The sequence below is a fragment of the Polypterus senegalus genome, chromosome 16 (genome assembly GCF_016835505.1).
Source record: "Polypterus senegalus isolate Bchr_013 chromosome 16, ASM1683550v1, whole genome shotgun sequence".
Lineage (NCBI taxonomy): Eukaryota > Metazoa > Chordata > Cladistia > Polypteriformes > Polypteridae > Polypterus > Polypterus senegalus.
In genome coordinates, this window is record NC_053169.1 from 22290188 (window position 1) to 22313384 (window position 23197).

Here is a 23197-nt window from a genome sequence, read left to right on the forward strand (position 1 = left end):
GCTTGGGGTTAATGTTAATATGAACACATACCATGCTTTAACACCAAATATTGTGTTCCAGGAGCTGACATCAAGTGTGATGGCTTCACGCTCGAAACATGTCGAAACATAATCAGTCTTCTGGATGTATCCTTTAGTTTTTAACATTCATTTTGTATTACTGGCATTTCTATTTATTAACGTAACCATTCATAACCTAATTTATTCATGCCAAAGTCCACTTAATTCCAGATATGATCACTGGAGTCTGGCGGCATCATGCACAAAGCATTGGTTTAGATAGATAGATAGATAGATAGATAGATAGATAGATATGAAAGGCACTATATAATAGATAGATAGATAGATAGATACTTTATTAATCCCAAGGGGAAATTCACATTAGTAAAAAGTAGTAAATAGTGCCCAGGGAACGAGTCTACATAAAAGAAAGTGGTAGGAGTGATCAGTGAAATAGAGAAAAAGGTAGAAAGATAAAGTCGTACACAGAGCTGCTGGAAAGGCTGCCACTTGCGGTGGTTCCCGAGTCATTTGTTTAATCACATGTGCACCAGATTACAGGTTACCCAAAATAACAACTGATTCTTGATGTTGAAGTATCCCAGATTAAATAAGATCCATCATTTTCCCCAAGAGACAGTGGGTGGTTTTGTGGTTTGAAATGAAAATGAAGACATCATAATGTAATATTATCAGACGGAACAAAACTAGATGTGCACCTAGAAAAAATAGTCTAAATGTGCTTTTTTTATTGCATAACTTGAATGTGTCAGGAACTGGCTGGAGCTCTGTATCTTGTCATTCCTTCTACGTGCCTTCTGCCCTCACCACACTCAGAAAATAACCAACACAGAACTTCTGGTGGTGGCATTGCTCAAGCATCTGTGACAGCCAGCTTTCAGGCTCCCTTCAATGTGTTGCTTTATTGCAGTGTCCCAGTGCATTTTAGGACCTTGTTTTGTCATTTGGACTTTGAACTTCTTGTCTGTTTACTTTAATATTTTTGGATCTGTAGGCTTTAATGTGCTGACTGTTTTTTTGGGCTGTATTAATTCTTGCGCTTTTGAATTTTGCCACTTTTTCTGTTGTCCTTTTGTGTATGACCGAGAGCCTATTTTACTGGACTTGTTTGATTAAACGTTGTTTTACTTACCACCAACGATTCACCAATCAAAATGGAGTACTCACTAGAGCCCACCCTCTCAGCTTAAACAGTCAACACTGACACCTTCTCACAGTTTTCATGTGAAGGAAACTTTCATGTTATGTGCTTTGTCACTGAAATAAGTAAATGAAGAAATAATTAAATGAATACATAAAGAGTTATGCTCACATATCTATATTGTCACATTTCACAATATATGTATTTGTTTGCTTATTTATTTAATTTTGTCAGAGATATTCCTTCATAGACTGCATCAGCAAGCAAATAACCGCAGTTTGTAATACCATTTTCTTTAACAGTATTTAGAAAGATGGAAATGGCACCCTAGGACTGGTGGAATTTACTATTCTTTGGGAGAAGCTTAGCAACTATCTGGTAAAGTTTATTATTTCTGTTTTTGTTTTTGTGCAACTAAACAATTGTTTTAATATTGTAGAATATTTTCTATTTGCATTTCCAGGTATTTCTTCTACTAGTATTTTGTGTTTTAACTGCCATACTTAAATTTAGATTACCAACTTTTAATAAAAACAGATTGAAGTCATAATATGTTTCATTATAGTAAGTAAAACTTGCAGTTCACAAAACATCATGGACAAATGAAATTAATAGATCCAATTGTAATATAGTATATACAGTATATATAGGTGATGGGCAGCACGGTGGCACAGTGGTAGCGCTGCTGCCCTGCAGTTCACAGACCCGGGTTCGCTTCCCAGGTCCTCCCTGTGTGGAGTTTGCTTGTTCTCACCGTGTCACCAGCCCACCACCGCAGGGTGCGCAACACACCCACACACCTAGCAAACACTAGGGACAATGTAGAATCGCCAATCCATCTAACCTGCATGTCTTTGGACTGTGGGAGGAAACCCACGCAGACATGGGGAGAACATGCAAACTCGGGTCTCCTAACTGTGAGGCAGCAGTGCCACCCACTGAACCACCGTGCCGCCCCTAATGTCTTTCTTTCTCAGTCTTTTCTTTACCCTTTTTCATTTGTCCTACTTAGAGTCTTTAATACTCTGTGGATGCAGGTGCTTTGCTTACTGGCCAGCAGAGTGTCAGTGAGGAGCATCTGAGCTGATCATGTCTGCATGTTAACAAGCAATCAGCTCACTTTCCCCTGATCACCTCACACCTGCACAGATTTCCAGCAGCACGCTCTTACAACTACAAGCCTGAGCTGCACTGTCACTAAACTCCAGCACTGCCACAGACTCCTACTTGCTTTAACACAATCCTGTTTTCCTTTTGTTATTCTGAAGTATTGAGGGTTGCTTGATCAGGGTAAAATGAGTTTAAACCAATTTTAGTATAAGACTGCAGTATAACGTATAATGTGAAGGTGACAACATGCTTTCTAAATGCACTGTATATTGAAAAATGAGAAGTTAGTGCTTACTTTTTTGATTTTCCAGAACATTTTTAAAAAATATGATACTGATGGATCTGGTACCATGAGTTCTCATGAAATGAGAGGGGCAGTACTGGAAGCAGGTATGACTGAGTATCCTTTAGAACACAAACTCTCCTGAGACATTGACATCTGTGTTTGCGGCACTTTCATATTAGTCATAAGAGTGGTAATTGTAGAACCAGTGAGATTCTCAAAACGTTGAGTTCCTCAATTCAGAAAAAATGTTTAGTTGCACACAGTATATCAGAGTGTTAACTTTGTATTAACGTACAACTGGAAAAATGTTTTTTAGTTTTTTATTGGAAATCCAACCATATCTGACTCAAGAAAATTAATTTTTATATTTCAAATGGTAAACATTTGAGCACTTCAATATATCTTTTACAATTGTGTTTCTAAAATACTTTTCCCCAGTGTGCTCAGTACATTGTTATATTTTGCAATTGCAGGTTTCCAGCTCAACAATGAATTAATACAAGCTGTTGCTCATCGGTTTTCGGATGACGCTTTTGCCGTTGACTTTGACAGTTTTGTGGGATGTCTTATTCGTCTGGAGATGCTTTTCAGTAAGATATTTTTAACTTAACTATGGCTCTTTCTGAAGGCTAATGCAAGAGATGCTGGTTAGGTACAGTTAATACTACAAAAACAATTCCTAATTCACATCTTGACTTCTTTTTTGAGCAAAGAATAATTTCTGATTTTGTTATAAAGTGTTGTAGTACCACTGTAAAAAAAATGCATATGACATTGGCGGCTCATAACCTGCAGCAACTGTCTGACACCAAATCTGGTCTCCCTTATTGTAGTTCATGTGTCCTACTTGCTTTTCCCCTTTCTTCAGTGACCATCTCCACACTTCAGAAACTATTTACTGCTGTACAAAAGAGTATGTGTTACCATTCTGTCATTTTCCCGTCTCCATTCATGCATTTTCTAAACCGCATGTCCAGGTCAGAGTTGACAGCAGTCATCCTTGCAGCACCAGTTGTAAGATGGGACCAGGGATTGGGTGCCTAAGGTGGCCACAAACCACAAATCACAAACGGAAAAAAATGAAAACACAAACTAAAAATTAAGAGGAAAACTTAACATGAACTCAATGCACACTCACTCACTCACTCATAATGGGCCAGTTTCAAGTTGCCAACTTATCAAAAACATATGGCAGAACATTCATAATGCCCAGTTTAGAATCACTGCAACACCCATTTCCCATTCTTACATAACAAAGTAAAGCTTTCTTTCAGTATAATTAACAGTCTTAATGTTAATTCTGAAATATAATTGTTATTTATCCAAATGAAATTACTATATTTAAATAGAAATTCCCAATATGAGTGTATGAAGAAACCCATTCGAATCATTTCAGATTAGCTGTGCTGCCCGTCTAAGACTGGTTGAAATCTAAGTAATCAACATAGACCTCAGTATATTCGATGTTAAAACTTGCAGTGCACCATCAATTGGAATGTATTTTGTAATGTAGGACTAAAATTAATTGCATTTTTCAATCCAATAGATTGTGCATCACAAATATTTGTACAATTAAAGCACATTGCACATTTCATTCCAACAGATGGCGCATCACAGACATTAGCACTACTTTCACAAATCCCATATCAAATGGCATATAACAGAGACATAGCCCAGATGGACAGACACACACACACACACACACTTCTCCATTTATTAACATGGATAGTTTTTTCTCAGTCAGAATGTTGCATTCATTTTTGTTTATCTTTATATTGCACACTTCAGTTTACAAGCACAGAAATACTGCACAGATTTACAAACATAGAGCTGTTAATACAAAATAGATAGATTAGTGGAACAGTGCTTAGTGGTGCTCCCTAACAGCCCCATTTTTTGGATGAAAATGCTGCTCTGAGCACCATCTGTGTGGAGTTCACACATTCCCTTCATGCCGACATGGGTTTACACTATTGTAACCACTCCAATTTTCCTTAAACATGTGCATATTAGGTTAATTGGTGGCCAAAACATAAAATGCTTAAAAGAAAAAGACCTTGTAATATAAAGTATATCTAGCTATTTAATATGTGCAAAGAAGTAAACCTATCCCTGTATATTGTTTATTTTCACAGTCTATTTTTAAATCGTGTTCTTAATGTGTGCTCATCCTCATTCAGTCATACAGGGTCAATTAATTTAAATCTTTGTGATGTGGAAGGAAAATCAAAATCCAGGAGGAAAATACAATGCTGCCTCATTTTGTGAATATGTGGGGAGAATGTGCAGACCCCACACAATCAGTCACTGGGTCAGAATTAAAACTCGATGGAGTTGTTTTCTTTGAGTAAAGCTCCTCACAGTAACCCTGGGGTAGGCAGAGGTGATAATTCAGTAGTAAGTTGTACATGATATTTTAAGTCTACTATATATGCAGTATGTACATTTCTGCTATTTATTTAAATTTGTATACAGTTTGGTATGAAAATGAGACACTTTTGTATATGTGTGCACACTCTGTATATGGTGTTATTGAGATTGCCTTCACTCACAACTCAGCCGTTGAATTGACGCAGAATCAGCCTGAGAAGAACCTCTCCATAACTTGTAAAATCTCAATGAGAAGAAAATGTCAGTCAGTCATTCATTTTCTAACCTGCTTAGACCTGAACAGGGTTGTGGGGAGTGCTGGAGGCTATCCCGGATAGCATAGGGCTCAAGGCAATAACAAACCATGGACAGGTTGTGTGACAGTATGTGCTGGCTCCATGCTCCTGTTGTAACCAGGAGCCTCTTGAACCCACCATCATTGATAATGTTACTGAGATGAGCCTGGCAGATGAGGACATATACATCCAGACAAGGGGTTGGTGCATAAAGTGATTAAAACAGTGTCCAAATTAAAGTGCAGTGCTTCAAATGTTCAATAAAGAAATAATCCATAAAAAGTGAAGATTAAAAACAATCAATAAATAATCGTTTAAAAATGAGGTTAAAAACTCAAGGCAGTAAACTTCTCTTTAAAAATCACACCCCAGTGCATCAATTTACAACACTTAACCCCAACTGAGATCTAGCAGTTGAGGAGACAGCCACACACACCCCAAACATACACACTAGGGCCAGTTTTTAGTATCGTCAACCCACCTAACCTGTATGCTTTTGTACTGTGGGAGGAAACTAGAGTACCCAGAGGAAACCCACGGAGACACAAGGAGAACATACAAACTCCAGGCAAGGAGGACCCAGGACGCAAACTCTGGTCTTCTTACTGCGAGGCAGCAGCACTACCACTGCACCACCAGGCCACATGAGAAGTGTCTAAACATTAATCCCTGGAGCTTACTTAGGAAGGCGTACCATACTGTGTTGGAGTTTGTGTAGGTGCATAAAGTGGTTATAAAAAAGCATTCACCCCCTTGGAAGTTTACAAGTTATTGCTGTACAACACTGAATCACAGAAGATTTAATTTGGCTTCTTTGACATTAACCAACAGAAAAAGGCTCTTTAGTGTGAAAGTGAAAACATATGTATGCAAAGAGGCTTAAATTACTTACAAATATAAAACACAAAATAACTAATTGCATTAGTATTCACCCCCACTAATACGACATATCTAAATCAGCACTGGTTTGACAGTTGGTTTTAGAAGTCACAGAATTACTTCACTGGAGAACACCTGTCTATGGTTTCATTTGATTGTAGCCCAAATGCACCTTATTTGGATGGTCCAGCTTGTGGAGGGTCAATTTGGTGGCTTAACTTAAACAACGAAGACAAAAGATTACTCCAGGTAACTCTGTAAAAAGATGATTGACAAGCACAAGTCAGACAATGGAGAGAAGAAAATACCTAAGTCTCTAAATATCCAGTTAAGTCAATCATTAAGAAATGAAAAGGGTACGGCACTGCTGTAAATCTTCCTAGAGCAGGCCGCACACAGAAACTGAGTGATGATGAAAGAAGACTAGTGAAGGAGGCCACCAAGAGACCTACGAGGACTCTGACGGAGTTACAAGCTACACTCACTGAGACTAGAGAGACTGTGCGGACAGCAACTCTACCTGAGTGCTTCATTAGTCAAAACTGTATGGGAGATGGAACAAAGAGAAAGTCACTGTTAAGAAAACATGCAACATCTTTGTGGTATAGCGGGTCCACAGCTCACGTCAAGAGGCCCGTTTTAAATAAATAATCGCCGCACTTGCAGCTTAGCGCGGGGGCGTGGTGGTTGAGTGGCTGAAGCAGTTCCAGGGGGATTCGTGTTGTGGGCATTTCTTAGCTAAGTGCACAGGTGAGAAACCATCCACATCCGTAATTGTTCCCAGGAGCTGCTGATTGCTACAGCTGCCACGTCCTCATCATAAAAAGAAGCGCGAGGCGGCTACTGGGGAGAGAAAAAAAGAAAAAGAGTCAGAGGTTGCAGGAAGCAGTGTGGAAAGATCCGGTGTGAGCCTGTGAGCGAACACTCGCAGGCAGGCAGCTTGACAGTGAGCCCAAGCAGGGGTGTTTGGCTGACACTCGGTGGGGCAGAAGCAAGCGGTCGCTCCAGCTGTGCGATCAAGGAGCTGGAGTGATCAGAAGAAGGACGGCAGGCTGCGTAAGACCGAGAAGACAGCGGGAGTCGGGAGGCTTGGGAGATGGATTCCCCAGCGTGGGAGTCTTGGCCATTTAGGAACCTAAGTCTCGGTCTGGGGAAAGTGCTGAACCGAAGCCAGGAATCGGGACCCTCCAGACCAGAAGGAAGAATGAAGGACAGCTGCAGGTAAAGTTGCTCCCCTTTTGCAAAGCCTGGATAGGAAGAAGCAGGGGGGTCACCATGTTAAAGAATGTACCGGGCTTGTTTTTAAAGAGACTGCTTTCAGCATTATTTTAACCTTGTATTTAATGAAGACTTTTTTCTATTGGATTTTAACCTCCACGATTTCACTCATTTTAATGGATTATTTTTTGAAGAGTTTTTGGAAAGCACAGCACTTTATTTAGACACTTTGTTTTTGTTGTTGATTTTAATAAAAGCACTTGGCACTTTTTACACCATCCCCTTGCTCCACTTGTTGTGCCTCACTGCCGAGCTCATCGATGACATTACCGACGGTGTTGGGTTCAAGGGCTCCCAGACGGACGATGGGAGCATGCAGCAAACCCGCATCGTTACAATCTTGGAGTTAGCCAGAATACAGATGGGAGACTCTGAAGTGAGCTGGAAGAAGGGTCTGTTGTCTGATTGTTGAGACCAACATTTCCTGATCATCAGACTGAATGGCATGTTTCATCCCCATTGTGAAGCCTGGTGCTGGCACCTTCATTCTGTGGGGAGCAGGCCCTGGGAGCCTTTTAAGAAGAAAAACATTATACAGGAAAATCCTGGAGGAAAACGTGATGTAGTCTACAAGAGTCTATGGCTTGGGAGAAGATTTGCTTTCCTGCAAGGTAATAAGCCCAAGCATTAAGCTAAAACTACACAAGAATGGCTTAAAAACAATAATATAACAATGAAGTGGCCGTGGCCAAGTCGGAGTCCAGATATCAATCCAAATGAGAATTTGTGGCTGTTCACTCACAATCTCTATGCAACCTGACAGGGATTGAGCAGGTTTGTAAAAAAAAACTGAGAAAATGTGATGTGTCCAAATGTGCAAAGCTGATTGAGACACAGACTGAGAGATGTCATGGCTGCCAAAGGTTTCATCTACTGAATACTGGCTTGAAGGGGTGAATACTGCGTTAGTCTATTATTTTATGTTCTATATTTGTAATTAATTTATACCTGTTTTCACTTTGACATTATAGAATTTATTTTCTGCTGATCAATGTCAAAAAAATCCAAATTAAATCAACTGTATTTCAATGTTGTATAATAATAAAATGTGAAAACTTTCCAAAGTGGTGAATAAATTTAATAGGCACTGTATATCTATTTTATAAACATTACAGAGAAAGATTTTTGTCAAGATTACATTATTGGAATCATTTGCTATAAATTAAAATACTGTACTGTATATTCATTTTTAATTCACTACTGTTTATCTGTGCAACTTCTAGTAAAGTGTAAGATAGCATTGTATATCAGCCAACTGGTGAGAAGAATTCTGCTGCATTTTCAATTTTTCATTAAGGAAAGAAAATTATGTGATAGAGGGTCTAAACTCAGCACGCTTTAGTAATCTGAAACTTTTATGTAAATGTAAACCAGATTTCTAACTGAACTGGCACAAAGTTTAAATTTAAAATGCAGTTAACTAAATACTGAGATTCCAGAGGTAGAAAATACAATTATCGGATTGTTTACATTTTGTTTCTGGTGGAAAATGCTTGAGTCCTTCCATGAAAACAAATTTTTTCAAATAATATTTTGCTTGTATACAGTATAAGGCCTTTTTGTGCAGTATTTACATATCAGCAACTGCTTTCCAATACCAGGAATTCACTTTCCGCAAATGAAAAGATGCATTTGTTGTAATAATGGAAGTGTGGCCACACTCTTGACTTTCATTTTAGTCATTAACACTTTCTGAGACGCTTTTTATAGTTAAGACCATCAAAGTGCTTTTTTACAAAAACATTACCAATTTGAATCTTTTAATTTTTTTGCCAAGCCAAGGGTATTCATTTTTATTATTCACTTGTGTTATCGTTTTTAAAATTTCTTTAGGCGGCCTAGCCAGATTTCTCTCCCTTCAGCTCTCAGTATCTGCTTCTAGTGAAATTTGTGGAAGAAAAATTAGACATGGGGTCACATACCCATTAGGATAAAGTGTTTTATATGCTGTCCATATTAAATTATACCATTCATATTAAGGAAATAGCATAAATGGTTAATAAATGTCAGAAACCTGTTCAGGTATATCAGGAAACCAAGGTCAAGTGAACAGCAAAGAAAAAGATGTCATACACAAAATGCAGTGAAAGATGACTAAGAAATCAGCAGATGGGCAGTTATTACATACACAGAAATTTCAAGGGTGGTAGCTCAATCCAAAGGGTATAAGAATAAGAGAGAGGGGTTGGGAACATGCGCTGATTACACGTTGCTGCATCCACCAAATGGCAAACCACTTTCGTCAACTCTACTCCCTGCATTCTCACCATCAACTCTTACGTACTTCTCTGCCACTCTCGACCTCCTCATACAATACCACAGCTCCTCTCGAGGCACCCTGTCATATGCTTTCTCCAGGTCCACAAAGACACAATGCAACTCCTTCTGGCCTTCTCTAAACTTGTCCATCAACATCCTCAGAGCAAACATTGCATCTGTGGTGTTCTTTCTTGGTATGAAACCATACTGCTGCTCACTAATCATCACGTCACTTCTTAACCTAGCTTCCACTACTCTTTCCCATAACTTCATGCTGTGGCTCATCAATTTTATACCCCTGTAGTTACTTCAGTCCTGCACATCCCCCTTATTCTTAAATATCTGCACCAGTAGACTTGTTTTCTACTCCTCAGGCATCCTCTCACTTTCCAAGATTCTATTAAAGAATCTGGTTAAAAACTCCACTGCCATCTCTCCTAAACACCTCCATGCTTCCATAGGTATGTCATCTGGACCAATAGACTTTCCATTTTTCATCCTCTTCAAAGCTGTCCTTACTTCCTCCTTGCTAATCCGTTGCACTTCCTGATTCACTATCTCCACATCATCCAACCTTCTCCCTCTCTCATTCTCTTCATTCATCAGCCTCTCAAAGTACTCTTTCCATCTGCTCAACACACTCTCCTCGTTTGTGAGTACATCTTTATCCTTTATCACCCTAAGCTGCTGCACATCTTTCCCAGCTCGGTCCCTCAGTCTAGCCAATCAGTACAGGTCCTTTTCTCCCCCCTTAGTGTCCCACCTTTCATACAATTCATCATACGCCTTTTCTTTAGCCATCACCACCTCCTCTTCAACTTGCGCCTTATCTCCTTGAACTCTTGTCTACTTTCTGCATCTCTCTGACTATCCCACTTCTTCTTCACCATCCTCTTCCTCTGTATACTCTCCTGTACCTCCTCGTTCCACCACCAGGCTTACTTTTCCTCCTTCCACTGTGTAGATGTCATGCCAAGCACCCTTCTTGCTGTCACCCTTACTACATCTGCTGTAGTTGCCCAGCTGTCTGGTAACTCTTCACTGCCACCCAGTGCCTTTCTCACTTCCTGCCTAAACTCAACCTTGCAGTCTTCTGTTTTCAACTTCCACCATTTGATCCTTGGCTCTGCCCTCACTCTCTTCCTCTTCTTGATCTCCAATGTCATCCTACAGACCACCATCCTATGCTGCTTAACTATACTTTCCCCATGCCACCACTTTGCAGTCTACAATCTCCTTCAGATTGATTCTTCTGCATAGGATGTAATCCACCTGTGTGCATCTTCCTCCACTCTTGTATGTAACCCTATGTTCCTCCCTCTTCTTAAAATACATATTCACCACAGCCATGTCCATCCTTTTGGCAAAGTCCACTATCATCTGACCTTCTTCATTCCTCTCCTTGAAACCATACCTGCCCATCATCTCCTCGTCTCTTCTGTTCCCTTCACCAACATGTCCATTGAAATCCGCTCCAATCATCACTTTCTGTCCCTTGGGTACACTGTTCATCACTTCATCCAACTCACTCCAAAATTCTTCTTTCTCATCCATCACACATCCAACTTGCAGGGCGTATGCACTAACAGCATTCATCATCACACCTCCAGTTTGCAGCTACATAATCATTAATCGGTCTGACACTGCTATCACCTTCAAAACACTCTTGACATACTGTTCCTTCAGAATAGCTTCGACCCCAATTCTCCTCCCATCCACATCATGATAGAACAATTTGAATCCATCTCCAATCCACCTGGCCTTACTCCCCTTCCATTTAGTTTCTTGCACACACAATATATCAACCTTCCTTCTCTCCATCATATCTGCTATCTCTCTTTCCTTACCAGTCATACTGCCAATGTTCAAAGTTCCTACCCTCATTTCCACTCTCTTCACCTTCCTCCTCTCTGCATCCAGACACATCTCCCGCCTCTTCTTCTACTTCTTCTTTGGCCAATAGCAGCCCAATTTCCGTCAGCATCCTGTTGGCTAACAGTACTGGTGGCGGTTGTTGTTAACCCGGGGCTCGACCGATCCAGTATGGAAATTTGTATTGGTGTCTGCATGTTGATTTGGCAAAATTTTACACCTGATGCCCTTCCAGACGTAACCCTCCCCATTTATCTGGGTTTGGGACCAGCACAAAGAAATACACTGGTTTTACATTCCCTGTGGCTGGGTTACTTACAAATGTTTTAATCACTAATGTTTAAGGTGCCACTTAAGTATGAATGCATGTCCCCCTTTTACAGTATGGTTAAAATTGCTTCCTTATTTTCTCTCTTCACAGAAATGTTTAACACAGTTGATACGGCTAAAAGTGGAACCATTCAGCTGACCTTGGGGCAGGTAAGTTACTCTTGCTTTTGTATGTTTATTTTTCATTGTCTATGGATATATTTACTTATCCTGAAAACTACAAAATAACAAAAATAAATATATACAGTAAGCCAGCACAGGGCAGAGATTGGGGTATTGAATTTGAGTTTTTTAAATCAGATAAAATTAGTTGATGGGAGCAAAGGTATATTAAGTTCATCCAGTGTATGTATCGATAGGTGGGTATCCTCTCAAGGGCTCTTTGCTGCCTTCTGCCCATTGCTGCTCGAATGACCATTATAAATGTAGTGAGAAGTCAAGCAAAATGACACCTTTTATTGGCTAACTAGAAAGATTATAATATTCAAGCTTTCGAAGCAACTCAAGCTGCTTCTTCAGGCAAGACTCAGGCCCCCTTTTCAGGCAATATAATCTTGCCTGAAGAAGAGGCCTGAGTTGCCTCGAAAGTTTGCATATTGTACTATTTTTAGTTAGCCAATAAAAGGTGTCATTTTACTTGACTTGTCATCCTTACATAGATACATATGGTGGCCAAGTGGTAGTACTGCCACCTTACAACAAGCAGATTGGGGTTCATGTCTTGGGGGCTCCCTATGTGGAGATTGCATGTTCACCCTGTGTACAGGTGGGTGCCGACCTACTGTCCAAAGACATTCTGATAAGGTGAATGGGCATTGCTAAATTGTCCCTAGTGTGTGTTTGAGTGGGAGCATGTTCACTCAGCACTGGACTGACACTCTGTTCAGAATTTGCTCAGATTTAACTGAACTGATCACAGTATGCAAGCTTTAGAGGCAGTTTGATTATAACCTGTCTGAAGAAGGGATCTGAGCTGCCTCAAAAGCTTGCATATTGCAATCTATTCAGTTAGCCAATAAAATGTATAATTTTGCTTGACTTCCGCTTGCATCCATAATGGCTAAGCACAGTACAACACCCTAATACTACAAGATTAATAAAAAAAAACACTAGTATTGTCCCTGTATGTCCGATAGAGTAACCTCCACTGAGCATGCATTGCAAAGGATTACAGACAGAATGAATGCTCCAGGAGATTTACAAAGAAGAAAGAAATTTGGCATGGCTATACTGCTGTAATGAAGTAGCTCTTAATAACTCATCAGTACCTAAGAAGAAAACCACCCAGTTCACCAGAACTCTAGACTGATGAAATGCCCACAAGACTGCTGCTTTGGCCTAGTCATTGCTTGTGTGGATTCCCACACTCATCCACTCACACATTTTCTCCAGTTGCTCGGGAATCCTCCACCACCCTGAAAATGTGCAGGTTAGATAAAAGTAGTGCGGTTGTGTAGTCCAATATGCCCTGAGATAAACGGGCATCCCATACTAGATAATTAAAAAAAGCTATAAAAAAATTATAGGCTTAACAAAAAATTTCATTTTCCAAATGTTAAAAAGCCATACGCTTAGCCTGGTTATGATAAATTTTCAGTTTCCACCTGAAAGTGATCAGTATATGAAATAAGTACGGCTAGGATATTATGAGGTGATATTAAATACATTAGTTACAGCATCATCTTCAAAGCAGCAGAAGCAGCAGAGGACTGGGTTGAAATCGCTAAAAATCCTTAACACTGTTTGCGTAGAATTTTCACATTTTTCTTCATAGGCTTTCTTTCGTTCTTCACACACGCAGTGCCTGGTTCTCAGTACACCTCCCTGTTACCTGTGTCCTTTAGAAATTTAGAAATATCTCAATTATCGATTCTCTAAAGCCATTTATTCCATTGTAGCATTGTGAGAAACTTGGCTGCATCATTCCCAAGAAGTGAAACATCCAATCCGGAATGGGATGCCAGTTCATCGTAGGACATACGAACTCATGTTGGACCATTTTAAGAGTCAATGCTACTTGCTGTGCCATTATACTTTGCATCTTTAGAACATGGCTTTAGTTGGTATTATTCATTGTGCTTAGGACAAGTTATATTATTATCAAGCAGACACGTCTTCATCACTGTTCTGAATGGTCTTCCTGTCCCTTTCTTTTCTTTCAGTGGCTGCTTCTTGGCATGTATTAATTGAAGATTCCAATACCAGCAGTAGAACAAGAAGACCAAGCATTAATGAAGCACAAAGTTAATGGCAACTGAGTTCAAAATCCTTTTAACTTTGCCTTATTTTTATGATTAAGACCCAACTCATACAAATTCCCCTAGGTGTGATGCATAAACAGAAATGTAGATAACTAATACAAATTGCAAAAAACTATATACAAACTTTACCAAATGAGAGAATAATGTACTTCATCAATAATATGGTTAAAACAGCATTAACGTATCAAACATTAAAATGTAGGAGTTTACCATAATGACAAAAAAAAAACCAAACTTAAGATAAAGGATTGCATCAGGTCACTTCAATTCCATATTATCGTATGTTTATCATCTGGATTTTCTTGTATGTTTGTGCAGACTTTCATATTGAATGGTATTATAAATCTTTTCTTGTATTAAGGTTTTCTCAAATTCGATTTGCAGAATTGACACTTCTTGCCAAATTAACACACAACACAGCAGATTTGTGCATTATTAAATTTTAAAAAGTGGTCAAATATAAATTTATGTTTAACTACACCTGTGCTGCAGTTCATCATATTATTTTCGGAAACAGATTATTATCATAAAATAGTAATAATATGGAGAGATTATTTTCTTTGAAATGTTGAAGAAAACTACTGAACACATTTTTTGAATAAAAAACACTTTAGGATGACCGAGATAAAATGGACAAGCTTTATTAGTAGGAGCGGATTTGGGTTTTCAGTTGACACACTTCATGTTGGTGGGGAGCACAGAGGAATTGATGTCCCTTTATTTGGTCTGTTCTGCTGACATTAATGGCTTTTTTTTATTTATTTTGATTTGCTGTTGGTGATTTTTGGGCAGTTGAATCAAAGTACTGTTATGCTCAGCCAAAGGGATGTGGAGTCTTTAGAATTCTGGTGTTTGCTGTGTAATCTTAAATAAATATATTTGGTGACTTCACTCTGTGTTTGCTGTTTGTCTGATCAGATGGAAGCGTAAATCTGCACATTTCAGTTTGTTCTCTGTAGTGCCTTGTCTTGGTGAGAGCCACTGAAATAGTGAACTGTAAGAGCGTAAGAAGTTTTACAAATGAGAGGAGACCTCAAGCTCGCCAGGTTAGCTAATTACTACGTTGTGTCACCCAGCTGCTTTTAAAAAGTTTTCTCCTTAACAACATCACTAAGTCATTTATTCTGGATTCTCACTGCACTTTGTGTAAATAAGTGTTTAATCTCCTATATCCTTGACCCCCTATGTTGCACTAGTGTCCTCAAATATGTAATTCACTGTTTAACTGAAAGAATGCTGCTGGATCCATTTTGTGGATGCCTTTAAGAATTTTAAATAGTAGGATGAGTTCACCATGTAGCCTTCACTACGCAGGACTACAGAAGTTTAATTCCCTAGGACTCTCAGAACAGGACACCCCTTTAGTCTAAGAATGCACTTGGTTGTTCTCCACTCCACAGCTTTATAAAGCTGCTATGTCGTCTTTGCAGCAATTTCGTTAAAAACGCTTGCATCACTCCATAAGTGATTCCACTAGTGCACCACAGAGCCAAGGCATAACGCCCGTTGATTTAAATTCAGCCTAACTGCATTTTCCTAGAAACAGCCTCCAGTTTCTTCTGGGGAATTCCCAACTGTGCATTGACCATTCCAAAGATACATTCCTTGCAAATGTCCCTTGTTCTCATCCATTTTAAGTGGTTTCTCTTATTCTAGCAGTGCCAGCATTCTAATCTCTTCCTCAACAATCAATCTTCCTACTCGATTCTGAAACCCTACAAGGTTTTTTGGGAGTTTTTCCTTGTCTTCTTAGAGAGTCAAGGCTGGGGGGCTGTCAAGAGGCCATTACTGTATTGAGGATTTGTTCTGTTCTGTGTATTGTATTGTATTGACCCCCTTCTTTTTGACAGCCACTGCACACCCAACCTACCTGGAAAGGGGTCTCTCTTTGGACTGCCTTTCCCAAGGTTTCTTCCATTTTATTCCCCCTACTAGAGTTTTTTTTTGGGAGTTTTTCCTTGTCTTCGTAGAGAGTCAAGGCTGGGGGGCTGTCAAGAGGCAGGGCCTGTTAAAGCCCATTGCGGCACTTCCTGTGTGATTTTGGGCCATACAAAAATAAACTGTAAAATAAACTGTAAACCCAAAACCTTGAAGAGGAATCTCATTTCAGTTGCTTTGTTCAGTTCCTTCCAGCACAGTGTCTGCCGTAATACCCATTGGCAATTCAGTTTCATGATCATGTCTACTTTTTACTCATGAACAAGACCCCGTGCTAGTTAAACGCCTCCACTTACAGCAGCTGCTCCCTGCTCTTTTGCCTGCACGCTGGCCTTTTTTTCTAGAAGAGGACTGTACTCTTAGATTTGTGTTCATTTTCATTTTGACCACATCATTACCATTGTTGGCCGGAGATCACAGTCGGATGACACAAAAAGGTTAGAATCCTCCTGAAACAGCCTCTGTGTCCCATACTGGATATGAATCAACCCTTTGATGTGCTTTGATATCTCGTTCATGGAAATCACAAATGCAACAGAGTCATCGTGCAACCTTAGTGGAGTGTTTCAGCCAACTTAAATAGATGTGACCAAACACCTTATTCATGAACTGAGCACCATGAATGCAGGCACAACTCTGCAAGCGTGAGTACTACAATGGATCACACCAGCTCCAAACTCTATATTCTGACAGAATGTGTGTCATAACCCATCTCCAGGTTGGTAATACAAGTGCAAATATAATGCGTAAACTCTAATGACCGCATAATTAGGATGGGGAAAGATCTACTCTGCCATTTCTCAGCCATGACGGAATTCGCATTGCTGCTTCTGAATCACTGGTTTAATGATTGGCCAGATCCTGCTTTCCAGCCTGTCTAATGCATCATCTTCCTGTCAATATTGATGAAGCCTGGTAACCACAACTCCATAGTAATATCGAAATTTAAATTGTACTAGGATGGTAAACAAGCAAGTGAGTAGACTGGTAAGTACACAGTGCCCATTGTTGTTGGGCTCTGGTTCCACATGACCAAGATTGATTGGGTTTTGAGAAGATACGTTAATGGAAAAATTCTAGGAACTCCAGCACTAATCCCTAAGAGACACTGTGCATGTCAGGAAACAGATCCTCCAAACTCTAAGCCATTGTGTTGTGTGTTTAAGTAAGTGCAGTCCAATAAATCCGGAATCTCTGCCACTTGTAGTTTGAGGATTTACATTAGATAGATAGACAGACATATATGAAAGGCACCATACGATAGATAGATAGATAGATAGATAGATAGATAGATAGATAGAGATATGAAAGGCACTATTAGATAGTTAGATAGATAGATAATTTATTGTTGTCTTTGTATTATTATTTTTCATACTTTTATGTTATTTTTGTTGATTTTGCTTATTACTGTTTTTTGAGTAACTCCTCCATACATGTGAATGTGTTCCTTGTGCTTTGTGGGAGGAGTCCCAAGAGGCAGGACCACTGTGACCTCACCTCTCCTGAGCCCTTTCTTTGGCTATATGAGTCTGCTGGGAAGACTCGGGAGCTGGAGATCATTCATTTATCAAGGAGTTTCATGTAAGTATTGTGTTCTCTTTGGATGTACATTTTTTTATTATCTTTCGCTTTATTGGCGTCATCTTCTGGTTTGTGGATGGGACTGTTTGCTATTTTCATGCTCTGCATAATATTTTGGCTTGATAATAAATCCTTTATTCATAAGAAATTCTTTGCTTGCCTTTTTTATGCAAGCTATGGGTTTACAGTTATCCCTTCTCTTGTATCCATTGTGCCACCATGCTGTTCAAGTCATGACAGGAAGACGAGTCGCATCTTCTTGAAATTTAAGGCCCTGTCACATTTACGTGACTTTTCCAGCAAGTTTTCAGTCATAGCCTTCATTTTTTATAATCTTAGTAAGTCACAGGCAGTTTCATTGTGCTACCATGACTTCCAGTCGTGTGATCTTGACATCAGCCAATTGCCTGAAAAAGGTTAGATTAGCTCTTAAATTGTAGGCGTGGTCTCTGTGTGTGAGAGTTGAGAACCAATCAGTGCCCACCCAGCAGTACAATGTGACGAGGAATAAAGAACATGGATGTTTTGTACCTCACAAAAAGAAGAGAAACTTGTGTTTCTACTGTTTCTTGTGTCATGTACAAGAGTTCAGCTAATCTCGCTCTACTTGTAAAGCACTGGCTCCATTTTGCAACACATTATGAACTGTCAGAAAAAGGAGTGAGCTCACTCTACTTTGGAAATGTGCCACTATGCAGGAAAATCATCTAATTTACCATCCTCTGTGATTCTAGTTGTGTGATCTGACATCCCCAGGTGATGAGATCAGCAACTGCAGTCATCTAGTGTGACAACCCCTCCGACTAAGTCGTACAAAATTTTCAGCTGCAATTGGCCAAAACCTTTGAGTTTCTGCAACTTTAGCTTACCTCGTAGAGCAATTCAGGTAGTGGTGTGATGCATGTTCAAATAATTCCACAGTCCAAGTATTTTTGTTTTAAAATTTTTTTGTGAAATTCAAAGCAATGCAAAGTCAAGTAAAATGACACCTTTTTTTGACATCTTGCCTGAAGAAGGGGCATGAGCTGCCTTAAACACTGGCATATTGTAATCTTTTTAGTTAGCCAATAAAGGGTGTCATTTTGCTTAACTTCTCATTGCATTCATAATGGCTAACACGGTACAACACCCTAGTACTAACATTCAAAGCAAACAGTTGATATTACAAAAAGAAGAACAGTTCTTATATAAAGAATGTTCTGCTTAAGGCTCACTTTGTTACAGTTCTCTGTATATATGTTGTGATGGACGGTGCACATGGGCGAGTGTTGTGGCCCGGGATGGGCCAAGATTCCTTACCTGGATGGGACGGCAGGTCTTTAATGGCACAAGAGACAGTGTGAAGATGTCAGTGCGGCATTGGGTACATTGGTGTCCTGGCAGGGTTGGATCAAGAAGCAGTACAGTGGAAGGCAATTGTAGTGGAAGGTCAAGGGGAGAAAACTCAACAAGCTACAGGCACCCACAAGGCATGCTTCAACTGTAGTCCCTTACGACAGTCTTGTCGGGTTTCGTGCCACAGGAATGCTGCAGGGATCCATCACCCCTACTTTGCAGGACGTCTGTTTGACCCGGAAGTGCTTCCATCAGGCTGTGCTCTAGCACTGGAAGTACTCCTGGGTCCAACATGAAAGAAGCCACTCAACCTCAATGAGGTGAGTTGGAGCTTGGTGGAAGAAACACAAAGCTTCCCAGGGAGGAGTGGAAGGAGTGATGAGACAGCGAGAAGGAAGAAGACTTTCTGTACTTTTTCTTATGGAACTTTGGAAGAAGGTACAGTATTTGTAAATAAATAAAACGGGTATTTGCACCTGGGACTTGTGGTTGTGAGGTTGTGTCTGGGGTTTGGGGTGCTGCAATGCCCCCTACATACAGTCATACCTTCAAATGTTCAGTAAAAGTTTATAAAACAAACTTTTCAGGAGACGGTCAGAATAACTAGCTACTGTATGTCATGCTAACTTTCAGGTTTTAAGAGATTATACCATCAACTAAGTAACTATGTGAAACTGCTACTATATTCAAATTAAACACACACTTATATGAAAATTGCAATAACTTTCTAATATTGTCTCATACAGTGTGACATTTGCTTTAGGCATAATAAATGAAGATGACAGTCATCCATTATTTTACTGTATGAATCTCCACTATCTGTCGTGGAGCTCAGAACGAATAAACTGTTAAAATAATTTTGCAAAGTGGAATGATACATTAAATATAAGGACAATCAAAACAGTTATTAAAATTATGCAAAAACCTGTAATAAAATTCTCCAACTCCATCATCTAATTCAGGATTGCAAGTCTATCCTGGTTGGATCAAGGCAGGAAGCAAATAAATTTTAAATTTTAATCAAAATCTTAAACAAATAAATGTAGTTGTAGAAACACAATTCAGATTAGTTCAGATGCCATCATCTCTTTTTCGTTTTCCACATATCAACCATAGGGGAACCATTTTTGCTTCCCAAATGATCCATCCGCATGACTGTTCCAGAAAGAATCTGCCTTTCTTTAGATCCGTAACAGGCCCCGTAAGGCGAATAACCACTAATAGATGGAAACAGATTTGTGAAATACAAGTAGGTCCTGACTTTAAATGGATTCTTCCTGCGTACATAAAATAACAAAGGCTAAATTCACGTTTTCTTAATCTGTTAGTGTCCTGCTTGGTAGCCTACCATACATTAAAGATTTCAGGCTTTTTTCTACATAGTAGGAAGTTTTTCAAAGCACAAAAAAACAACTTCATATGCAGAACCTTTCCCAGAATGAAATGGTGCTCTAAGAGAAACCACACAACCCAGTAAAGGGTCTTAAAATGCCATTTAATAAAAAAAACACAGCATTTCTAAGAGTGTGATTTTCAAATCTGTGCCTGGACTGATTGTTGGCATTTGGGGGAGTGAAAGCAAGAGCTGCTATTCAATGGTCTGAAGCCCACTGCATCCAACACTACTGGAATAGCCTCTAGCAACCGTAAGACTGAATTAACTCGGCTCAGACATGTAATCAGTTCTAACAGTCTCCACTTTCCTTACTGTGAAATATGAGAAGTTTATTGAAATCCTATTTGACAACATAGAAAGTATATTCTTGTTTAAAAATGACTAACTTATTAAAATAGTGTGCATAGCTATGAAGGGTGTGCAAAGACTCGAGGCCCGGGCATAATAAGCAATGTAGGGGTGGGGAGGACAGTCCCAGTCTGCAGATGTGTGAGTGTCTTTACTGACAGGACCCACTTCAGCTCTTAATCCTAAAATTAACCAAGCAGCGCAGTGGAAAAGTTGCCTAAGGCTATGGATGTGCTAGAACCAGCCATGGAATGTTGAATTAAACAAGTCTATTGACTGTAGCTGTATAGTACAATGGTTAGTGATGGGGAGAGCCTCGGCCTACCTCAGCAATATCGGTCAAGGTACAAACCATCCAATGGATTTACGTTAGAGTTTATGTTAAAACTCCACAAAACTCATCCGCCTTAACACTCGGTCTCAGTGTAAGGTCTCTCTGCCCATTCCAATGCCTTTTCTAAATGATGTGTCCTAATTTAAGTCATAAGTCATCTGCATCTCCAATTATAAGGAGTCTCCAAGTTTTATATAGCTTAAGGCCTTATTAAGTCTAAATGCAGCACCCAATATAACATATAATGTACTGGATCTGGGGCCTCATATATAACGGCATGCATAGAATTCACACTAAAACTTGGCATACAGGCAAAAACAGAAATGTGCGTATACACAAAAAAATCCAGATGCATAAATCTGTGCGTACACCAACTTCCACATTCTTCTGCTGCATAAATCCTGGTCATTCTGAAAAGTAATGCACGTGCATGTGCCTGCTGCCACTCCCCATCTCCTCCCAGAATTACACCTCTTTGAATATGCAAATCAATATAAATAGCCCCATGAGTTGATCGTTCTGTGAAAACTCAATGGCAAAAGTACAGGAAAATTGAAGAATTTCAGCAAATACCGAGTGGAGGCAAGGAAAAACGTACTATTTGTTGACTTAAGCAGTGGTATAAACAACAAAAGGAAGTTGATCGAGTGATATAGAGTGTCAGAGAAACTTGAAAGTTCAAGTACAGAAAGTTGCACAGTGCCCAAAATAAAAAAGAAGTTGTCAGATATCAAAGTCGCCGTGAAAAGGCGAGCCGTAGCCCACCATCTGAGTGTCATATGAAAGCTTATTAGGGTACAGCGAAAAGAAAAAATAAATAGGAATACAGTGGGGAAAAAAGCTTGAAATGTTCATTTTAATCTTGAAATTTCCACTTTAATCACGTATTTTATTTTGTCATTCAAGTAGAACATTATGAACTACATCTGAAAATCGTTTAATTTACTAGTTACCCAAATCCCATCGTAACTAAAGTAGCATGTTAAATGCTTTGTAGAATATTCTGTGTGTTCTTCTATGTGTGTGAATCACTACATGCTTCTTAAACGGGCTTTCTCTTCCTCCAACAGGACACAGAATCCATTACATTCATGATATTACAGCTCTCTGAACAATTTAAATACTAAAATATATACTTGATATCATTTCATGATGATAGGAATTAAAGCATGTTATTAAACATGGGGACACGGTGGCGCAGTGATAGTGACGAGCTGGCACCCCGTCCAGAGTTTGTTCCTGCCTCCCACAAGATGCTTGCTGCGCTGTGCACGACCTTCGATGAAATAATTTATTGCAGCAGTGCTGTCTCTTTCAAACATACTAACCCCCAGTTCCTGCCCTTCCTTTTCTTTCTCTAAGTAACCAACTGCCACACAATCAGCTCTGTAATCGACATTAAGCCATCTGTAAGCTTCAAACCTTTTAAGGAAAATTGAAATATCTTCGTAGTACATGTTTAATTATTCTATCCATCTATCCTTCCAGTGTCATGCCAGCCCCAGCAAGCATACAGCACGAGGCAGGAACAATCCCTGAACGGGACACCAGCTCATCGCTGCCACTGTGCCACCATGCCCACACATTTAATTATTAACAGTATACATTATTTAAATGAAGTTTTGTAAAATGTTAATGTAATATACATACTTTACTGCATTTCATCTTTAAAATGATATCAAGAGCTCCAAGAAGATAACACTTGGAAAACTAAATTGACTTAGAAACCAGTCGTCATCATCTGTGAATAATCGCTTTCTTCTATTGAATTGAATTGAATTCCTTTATTGTTATTGTATGGTACAATGAAATTCAATATGCAAATCCTCCATAAACGTATTTTCCTATAAAATGTAAAATAACAACAACAAAAATGACAATCCGATAAAAAACAATGAAAAATATACAATACTAGCAGACCTCGTGCGCTTCGCTGCAGTCGGAATAATTATGTATCTACATGTGACTTATAGAGCTTCTTTATATACAACATTTTTGGTAGTACGAGTCTACTAAACACTAAAATACAAAAACGAAGTAGAAAGTAACAGAAAACCACAACACTGGCACACCGCGTCTACTAAACACTAAGTAGAAACACTAAAGGAAAAAATACTATTCAGTAAGTACTGCGTCTAGTAAACAGTAAATCAGTAAAGGAG

The 23197-nt window shown here is 39.3% G+C and overlaps 1 protein-coding gene across 2 annotated transcripts in view; it reads left to right on the top strand.

The window, feature by feature from the left end:
- The window catches only part of capn8 (calpain 8), a 105128-nt gene extending 90134 nt beyond the window's left edge, over positions 1-14994 (top strand). For both annotated transcript variants that reach the window (XM_039737840.1, XM_039737839.1), the window contains exons 16-21: positions 62-126; positions 1472-1540; positions 2584-2662; positions 3032-3148; positions 11934-11992; positions 14005-14994. In XM_039737840.1, the coding sequence (XP_039593774.1) occupies positions 62-126; positions 1472-1540; positions 2584-2662; positions 3032-3148; positions 11934-11992; positions 14005-14028 (413 nt within the window). In that variant the 3' untranslated portion in view covers positions 14029-14994. The remainder of the gene's footprint in view (positions 1-61; positions 127-1471; positions 1541-2583; positions 2663-3031; positions 3149-11933; positions 11993-14004) is intronic.
- The last annotated feature ends 8203 nt before the right edge of the window (positions 14995-23197 follow it).